Raw genomic sequence first — 9,073 nt, forward strand, 5'->3', positions numbered from 1 at the left:
TAGGGGCGCCTTTCTCCACCTGTGTTCTGGTAGCCTTTTATCAAGTCCAGGTGCCGTTAACTATTCAGCTGCCAACTAGCCACCGAGGCAGTTGATTACTTCCAGGTGGGCTGGGCAGGGCTTGTTCTCAATAAAGAAGGCCCTCCGAGGAGAACGAGGCCTGACTCCCTTCAAGGGGCCAGCCAGACCGTGGCAATGAGCTGTTCCCAAGTGACATCCTTGCATGGACTACAGTATTTTTGACATCTCAGAACTGCAGGGTCGAACAACGTTCAGTCTCCTTTCGTGCTCCCCTTGGAATGTCTCCCGGTCTCCCGTGCCTCTGGGCCAGCCAAATAGGTCCCTGGGAAGGACTTCGCTCTCTGTACCAAGAAAACTGGAGAGCACTGGAGCCGAGCCCTGTTCTCTGCCTGGTTCCCACCCACACTGAGCTACCCATGTGCCTCCATTTGCTCCATTTTTGCAGAAAGGTTCGATTCCCTTGCGACCCGGTGTAACAAAGGGGTGAAGCACAGGTACGCTAGGAAGGGATGGTTTTTCTTGACCTAGGACTTGAGGCTTTCAGAAAGTTACACTCCTATCACGCAGCAGCCGTCTGGACCCATGGACTCCAGAGGCTGCAGCCAGTGCTCGTTCCTCCTCCCCCTGCCCAGAGCAGATCAGGTCAGACACGGAGCTCTGGGTCCAGGGGAGTGCAGCCACCCAGAGCCATACCTGGGGTCCAAGAGAGTCTTTCAACATGTCCCCCTAGACAATGGGATAGTCCTGGGAATCAAAACCCCTCGTTTCCCAGCAAGCCCTGAGCTTTGCAAAGCGCCAGACTGGTTGCAAAGCAGGGTCTGGCCTGGTCAGAGATCCCCCCTGCCCTGCCCGTGGCTGAGAAGGTGGCACCCTCTCCCCTGAGTCAGCCATGAACTAACGCCCCAGCACAGTGCTAGGGGACACAGTGCTCCTGGAGGTGTTGCCTGTGAAGGTCCTGACCAATTGTGGTCACTGAAGGCCATAGGCTGAATTCCCCTCCCCACATCCCGTGGGCCGCGCCAGCTTCTGCCCAAGGAGCAGAGCCCTCATATGCACCCCAAAATCAAACTGAGGCTATGCCAAGGGGCTGCCAGCCAGGCGGGCCCCTGAGACATCACAAGGGTGTCCTACTGAAAGCAGGAAGAGATGCGGGATGGTCATTGCCTTCTCTTCCGACAGGGGATGGCACTATGCCCTGGGGCGTGGCACTGCTGACTGGAAAAGGAGCATCTTAGGGAGGGCTACATGCATTGGAGCGGCTGAGTGTGGGGATGGGCCAATGCTCAGGGACCGGCATCCCCTTTGGTGTGAACGTGGCCTTCACTTCTGCTCCCCCGGTGCGGGGAGACGTGTGAGCAACCTGACCTGAGGGAGGGAGGCGGGGGGGGGGGGGGCGTGACGGAGAGCGCATCCCTGTGTGTGTCTGTTCACGCCTGCGCATGCGTGCAGCTCTCTGCCGAGCACAACAGCCCCCTTTATGCCCGGAGCACGTCCTCCCCATTGGCTGCGTGCGGTGAAACGCTCGCTAATGGGCATTATGCTTGTTAAATGAGTGAGTGAATGTGCCAGACACAGGGCCCCATTCACGGCAACGCCACATTCCATGACCCCCGCCTCACCCCTCCTCCCAAATCCCCCCCCCCCCGGCATTTGTGTGCACCCACTGCCCTGCTGCCGGCCGGAGGTCTCTAAAGGCCACTGTAACATGTGCTGGGGGCAGCCCGATGGCTCCTAAAAATCTCATCTTGCCTGCTTGCATGAGGCCAAGGAGGGTCAAATAAACGCTCCCCAGGTAACGGAGGAGCTGGGGAACTGGCATGGTCGGAGGCCATGCTGTCCCTTTAAGGCAGTGGTCTCCAAACTTTTTAACTTGCGTCCGGCTTACCCCTGTCTGTGCCCTCCCCCTGCCCCCAGAGGCAGGGCCAGGAGCGAGGCCATGGCTCTGCAAGGGGGGGAGCGGATAGGGGTAGGCGGGCCGACGCTGGGGCCCTAGCTGGAGGCGGGGGCAGGAACGGAGCTTTCACCGGGGGCTGAGGCCAGCAGCTGGTACCCCAGGTGCAGGGCCTGCAGCCACGGCCAGGAGCAGAGCTCCAGGAGCGGGGTCGGCAGCCGGATCCCCAGGCACGGGGCTGGCAGCCGCAGCTGGGAGCAGAGCCCCGGGAGCGGGGTCAGCAGCCAGGACCCCAAGCACAGGGCTGGGGCCAGGAGTGGAGCTGGGTGGCATTCCCTCTTCGCCCTCTATGGGGGCTGGCCTGGGCCCCAGCCACCCCCCCCAAAACATTCCTCTTTGCCCTGCTAGGGCGGCGTGCCCCACAGATTGGGGACTTCCACTTTAAGGCCTGTCAGTTATTGAGAAAACTAGACACCTGGCCTGCTCCACACCAGAGTGACCTGTGGAGTCGGGAGGTGGCTGCCTGGAGTTATGGCTGGGAGAGGATGCCCCTGTGACCTCAGAGGAGACTGGAGATGCATAGATGCCTAGGCCCTGAGGGACCCCTGTGACGGGGATGGGAGGACCCTCAGCACCTTGTCTCTGAGCAGTTTCATTTGCAAGCACCACTTCTGCAGTTGCCTCTAAGCCAGCAGCTCACAGATCTACCCCACCCGCCCGGACCCATCTCTCTGTCCAAACTGAAATCTCGGCCTGCCTCTCCAACATCTCCTCATGGACGTCCAGCCAGTAGCTCAAGCTCCACACGGCTAAAACAAAGTTCCTAATCTTTGGGGGTGGGGGTCTGTCGGTGCGAGCACAGCGGGGGTCAGCCCTATGGAACGGGGGGAGCAATCACTGGGACGGGTGGCAGGCCTTCTCCACAGACTCACACAGGCTCCTAGTGCCACGCCCGGCACTCCAGCCCAATGCACATAAAGCTGAGAACTGATCTCCCGGCAGTGCCAGCCTCACCCATCCAGGAGGCTGGAGCCCCTCTCCCCTGCAAGCTTCACCCTGGCCACCCCTGGAAGCTGCGTCCAAGCCCCTGATTCATGGCTGGCTTCTGCGCTGGAACTGGAAAATCCTGCTGCATGGGCAGCGTGCGTAAACCAGACTGCCCCTGTCTGCCTCCTAGAGACAAGGAGGAGCCGCTCCCCCAGAATGAGAGCAGGTGGGAAGTGGGCGAATAGTAGCAGAGGCCAGGCCAAGGGCACCACACAACAGCGGTGGAGCCTCCAGCCCAAAGCAGGATGACACCCGGTACGCACAATGACGGAGACACCAACGGCTGGGCAAGATGGCGGAGAATCCCCCCAGTCGGGGCTGCGTCCTGCCACCAGCCTCCCTCCCACTGAGATAACTGGAACATTAACTAAGCCAGGCCTGCAGGCCTGGGACCAGACCGTGCGCAGCCGGCAAGGTGATGTGGGGAGAGGGAGAATGTGATGGGGGGGTACGGGGGCAGGGAGCTAGTTAACAAACAGCCATCAGCATACACCAGAGATATCAGTGTGGAAATGGGTCTGATGCCAAAATGGGGCCCACTCCAAGAGAGAGACTGCCCGGCAGAGGGCAGAATGCAGGGCTGGTCTGCACTGCATAGCTCCAAAACCACAGGGGTGTTAACAGCCATTATCAGGAGAACAAAGGGCCTGGGGCTGAGCAAGGAAAAGCAGAGCAAACCCAAAGCTCCCCCCAGAGCAGAAGAGGCTGGCAGAGTCACGGCACGCAAGCATGGGATGCAGAGAAGCTGCCCCCCTCTGGCACACAATGGCAGACCCCAGGGTCGAGAGGGAGGGACGTTTCCAGGAGGATTTGTGGAGACCAGGAGCTGGAGGCAAAGGATGGCCAGTGCCCTGTTCAGACAGCCTGGACCAATCTGCGGGGAACCCCTACCGCTCTGTGCGGTCTGAAGGGTGCTGCAGAATATTGCACAGCACCGGAGGGGAGGGGGGACTCGCATGCCTCTGCCTACTCCTGGATGGAATCAGGTGTCGCTCACATAACGGGTGATCCTTCAGCTCAAAGACTCATGCTTCTGAAATGAAAGCATCTGAATTCTGTCCCCCAAAACCTCCGAGCAAATTCCTGCTTGGACAGCTTCGGCCCAAGGCTTGGTGCATCTTTCCCATTAATACACAGCCCTTGGCCACCTGCCCACTTTGTCCGCCCAGGATCTGGAAGGTGAGAGGCCCAGCCCCATGACTTGGGATTTTGTGTTTACTTCCGGTGAGCTCCCGCAATATGCAGCTTTGCCTCCTCTGTGAGGAAGCGCTCAAGCTGCAGACACATTAGTGTGCAGATCAAAGGCAGCCCGTGGCCTCTGGGGTCCCAAAACTTGGGCACCTAAGAACCAACAGAGCTTGACCCAGGCAAAGTGCAGACTGGAACCTCAGCAGATCTGGCAATGCCCCTCTCTCCTGAGCACCTCCTGCTAGTCCAGCCCTGTGTTCCACGCCTCCTCCTACAATCTGCTGATGCATCTCAAAGCCAGCCCATAGCTACCCCTGCTCCTCCAGTCTAGGGCTCACTCCCTGCAGCCCTTTCCACTGTTTCAGGCCTGGGATCCTCCCCCCTCAACACACAGCTGCTCTGCCAATGCACCTCAGGCCTGATCAGCGCCCCCTCCTCACACATAGGATTACGGTGGAACACAGGAAATGCCCGACCAGTGGTCTTCTCAGTCTAGTCTCTTGCCCCTGGCAGCAGCTGCAACATGATGCTTTGGAGCAGCCTCTCATAATGTCCCATGCTAACTGGGCAAGACTGCCCATTGGAGGGGTGATTCCTTCTTGTCCGCTATGGTGAACAGCTAACACCCTTACTATTGATCAGACCTGGACCCAGCACCCAGGAAGAGGGCATTGCTCTGAGCAATGGTCCTTGCCTTGGGCAGCGTGGCCAGGCTGCTCCCGCCCAGATAGAGAATAAGGACCCAGACCAGGCAGAGGTCCCGCGGGGCGGGAGGGTGGTAGAGAGCTGCTTTTCTAAGTGTGCGCCTGGTTGCAGCATTAATCCAGAGCTCCATCCACAGCACTGACTCTTTGCCCCAGCTGGGTTCTGGAGAGCACTGACCCATCACTGTACTTGGGTCCCTTGGTGCTGTACTGACCTGCTGCCACACCTGGACCCTCAGCAGGAGCCCTGACCAGGGTGCCCAATGCCCACAGCACCACTCTGTAAACCCACCGGGCCCTGCAGGATTCTGGGACTGGCCCTAAGAGGAACGTTTCTCTGCATCAAGGATTTTTGCTGATTTCAGCCCAAGCTTCCCACGTGGGGGCTTGGTGGCTGTGACCTTCAGGACTCCTGCCCAAATACACCCCAGAACCCAGAGGGAAAGCAGCAGCTCCTCCAAAGAGACCACACCTAACATTCAAGTCTGCTACACTGGGCTGCCAGGACTTCACGAACCCCATCAGCCTCCTCCAGCACATAGGTCATTAACCCGGCAGGAAACACACTGATCCTCAACCCCACTCCAGCTCCCAAACGTGCCCCACCGTCTCCTCCACGCTCAGGAGAGGCAATAACAGAAACACACAGCAAGGGGGTCAGAGAAACCAGCTACGATAACGTCCTCCATCCCCCAGAGGCAGCAGGGAAAGGGGCAGCCTGCAGGGACCTGCACTGAAAGCCCGCGGGGACCTGCACTGACAGCCCAGGGCCTGCAGGGGTCTCCATCCCAGACATTTGGGGGGGGGGTTGGGGTTGGGTGGCAAAGCCCTTGCCGGGTGGGGGGGCACTCAGGCAAACTGGCGTGCCCGCTCTCCAAACGTCAGGACTCCTGGGTTCTTTCCCCAGCTCTACAGCAGACTTGCTGTGTGACCTTGGGGAAGTACGTGCCTCAGTTTCCCCAGCTGGAGGCGATGGTATGGCGCCCCCTTGGCGGTGATGTGAGAGCTCAGGCTGGAATGCCCTAGCTATAGTAAGCTTTGAAAGCACAGACCTGGGGTAGGTCCCTCCAAGGTGCTCTCCAGGGCTCCGCAAAGTGCTGCATGCCCTGGGGGGTGAGCGCTGTATGTCAGACCATGAGCCACACCCCAGAGACACTGTCCCAGCGACTGAGCCACAAACTGGCCCAGCCTCGGGCTCCCACACAGGGACTGTAGGTTTTGCTTTCAAACAGAGCATCGCACAGTCTCAGCTCAGCACCGGAGCCAACCCTGAGTCCAATGAAACCCCCTCCCACTTCCTGACTGCTCCGATCTGAGGGCGAGGGGAGGTCAAGCAGGGGGTAACTAGAGGGGGGGATATGAGGTGTGGAGAACCACTGGGGTTCCTAGGCTCCAGCAGGGGTGGGACACTGGTGCCCTGAAGAGGCATGCTGCTGCGATTGGCCTGCATCTCCCTGCTCGCAGACCAGTCACGGATCTGCTGAAAGGATGGACGGAAGACAATAGGGAGACATTTGGAACCGTGGGCTCCAATTGGTTGTCATTGTCCCCCAGGCTCTGCGGGCCAGTGCGTATCTGGGAGGTCACCAGGTCCAGGGTCCTCGGTATGAATTCGCAGCATCTCTGGAGCAGACAACCACTGCAAACAGCTTTGTCATGTGGTGGGGACTTAGCCGAGGATGCCGAACCCACCCCATGGATGGGCAGTCACTGCCAGACTGCTCTCCCCCCCCCGGCCCCTCCCAGCAAGAGGCAAGTGAGTCAGGTAGGGCCTGGCAGCCAATAGCCAGGATACTCTAAGGGAATCTATGGCAGGGCAGCACATAAACAGAGACGCTCCCGCAGTGCAGTGCTGCGGGGCGCTACCCAGCAGTGCAGTGCTGCGGGGCGCTACCCAGCAGTGCAGTGCTGCGGGGCGCTACCCAGCAGTGCAGTGCTGCGGGGCGCTACCCAGCGTGGGCCTGTAGGATGCAGTGCACCAGGGCGGCTAGTGAAACGGGACCCTATCCCAGCCTGGCCATGCAAACCCCTGGTGGTGCAGTAAGCACAGACACACTTACCTTGTACCTAATGGCCAGTAACTCGGTGGCTTCTTGCTCCTTCCTCAGATCCTCTATCATCTTCTCCTTCTCCTCCAGCAGCTTCTGCTTCTCCTCACTCACCAGGCTGTGGTCATCTTGAATGGCCGCCTTTTCCTCTTCCAGCCTCTCCTTCTGCTCCTTCAAGTAATTCTCCATGTTCTTCTCCAGGCCATCGTCATTGTCCTCCTCCCCTTCAGCCTCTGTATTGCCCTCTCCATCCACCACCTTCTTCCTTCGGCTGTTTCTCCTCCTCTTCTTGCTCAGCATCCCTCGCTTCTCCAGCTGGGCTTTCAGCCGTATGATCTCCTCCTGAAACTCCCGCAGCAGGGTGTCCTTCGGGTCCTCGTTGACCCTCGGCTTATTCTTGATGTTCTTCGCCCTGTTGGCAAACCTGAGGGTGGACAAGCTCTCCTCGTAGCTGTGAGAGGCTGGGCCTAGGGTGGCCACCATGATGGTCTTAGCATTGCCACCCAAGGAGTCCTGCAGGAGGCGGGTCAGCTTGGAGTCTCTGTAGGGGATGTGAGTGCTTTTGCCATCGACCAAGGCAGAGATGACATTGCCCAGAGCTGAGAGGGAGAGGTTAATCTTGGAAGCCTCCTTAGGCCTCTCCCCTGGCCCCCCCATTTTGCTCTGGCGCTCACTGCCAGCCAAGTCCACCAGATTGAGCTTGCCCACCCGGATGTGGTCCTCTCCATCCAGGCCGGTCTCGCTGCACTCCACTGTGATCACAAAGATGGCGTGGGAGCGGGAGCTGTATTCATTCATGTTGGTGCTGGCCACCGATCGGGTCTGGTTGCCCAGGTTCATGACATGCTCGATCTCCTTGACGTTCTTCGTCACGAACGAAGAGAGGTCTTTGATGTAAACTCCCGTCTCAGGGTTCTCCTTCAGCTCCAGCTTCTTGTTCTGGTCCTTCGCCAGGAGGTCTCGGATCTCCTCTTGGTAGATCTCCAGGTAGGAGGCCCTCACCAGGTACTGCTGGTTCTGGGACCGGGAGATGTGGGTGAAGACATGCTCAAAGGAATTGGGGACGATCCCTCTCTTCTCTGAGTCCGTCCAGGCCCCTTGCATAGTGTAGGTCTTCCCGGTGCCCGTCTGGCCGTAGGCGAAGATGGTCCCGTTGAACCCTTGCAGGACAGAGTCTATCAGGGGCCTGACCGTCTCGTCGTACAGGTCCGCCTGCTTGGAGCTGGCGTCGTACACGGCGTCGAAAGTGAAGGTCTTCGCCAGCTCCCCGGGGGCGGCCTTGGGGTTCCGGAGGGTCACTTGCCCCAGTTTCACGTCCATCTCCAAGATCCTCTCGCACCCGGCCGCCTCCTCCTTCCTGCTCATGGGGCGGCATCGGGCCACCACCTTCAAGGCCTCGCTGGTCTTGGGTCTGCTGGCCATCGCGAGCCCCCCCCCCGCCGCTCTCCGGTCAGTGGGCTGGGGCGGCTTTGCGGGTGCCCCCCCCGGGCGGGGTTCGCGTCAGGCACTTGCCCCGGCGTCTCCCCCGTCTCCCCGCAGCGGGGCTGTCACTCGGCGCCGGCCCCCGGCAGCGCCGCAGCCCCCGCAAGGCGGCTCATGCCGGGGCCGCCCCGCGGGCCGGGGACGGCGGAGGGGCCGCAGGCGGAGACCCGGGGCGACTCAAGCTGGCGGGAGGGGCCGGGCAGCGGCGCGGGCTGGGGCTGGGGCTGGGGCTCGGGGGCCGGGAACGCCTCGCCCGCCCCTGCGCCGGCGGCTCATTCATTGCAGCGCAGCCGCTGCGTGTGCGCGGCCGGGGCGGGGGCGGGGGCGGGGGCGGCGGCTGGGGGGGGGGGCGCCGGGCCGCTGATTTGCTGGCGGCGAGAGGCAGCCGCCCCCCCCCCGCCTGCTGGGAGCTGTAGTCCTGCCGCGGTGGCTGGCTCCTGGCCCGCCCTGTGCAGGGGGCCCGGGGCCCGTCGGGGCTGGAAGCAGCCGGCTCCTGGAGGGGGGCGGCGGGCGCGGGGCCGGGGGGGTCTCACTGGGGCAAACGCGGCTGGTTTCAGTGGCGGCGGCCGCTGGGGAGGGGGAGCCGCTCGGGGGGCGGCTCACACCCGGGGATCGTTCCCTTGGAAGGGGGCCAGCGGTTACCCTCGCCCGGCCCGCCCGGGGCAGACAGAGCGTGTCCTGGGCCGAGGGGA

The 9,073-nt window shown here is 61.2% G+C and overlaps 1 protein-coding gene across 2 annotated transcripts in view; it reads right to left on the bottom strand.

Annotated features, from left to right (window-relative positions):
• Positions 1–8,661, bottom strand: part of KIF3C (kinesin family member 3C) — a 65,274-nt gene extending 56,613 nt beyond the window's left edge. For both annotated transcript variants that reach the window (XM_073335489.2, XM_073335488.2), the window contains exon 1: positions 6,912–8,661. In XM_073335489.2, the coding sequence (XP_073191590.1) occupies positions 6,912–8,321 (1,410 nt within the window). In that variant the 5' untranslated portion in view covers positions 8,322–8,661. The remainder of the gene's footprint in view (positions 1–6,911) is intronic.
• Between the last annotated feature and the right edge of the window lie 412 nt (positions 8,662–9,073).

This window comes from Lepidochelys kempii, chromosome 3, assembly GCF_965140285.1.
Source record: "Lepidochelys kempii isolate rLepKem1 chromosome 3, rLepKem1.hap1, whole genome shotgun sequence".
Taxonomy (NCBI): domain Eukaryota; kingdom Metazoa; phylum Chordata; order Testudines; family Cheloniidae; genus Lepidochelys; species Lepidochelys kempii.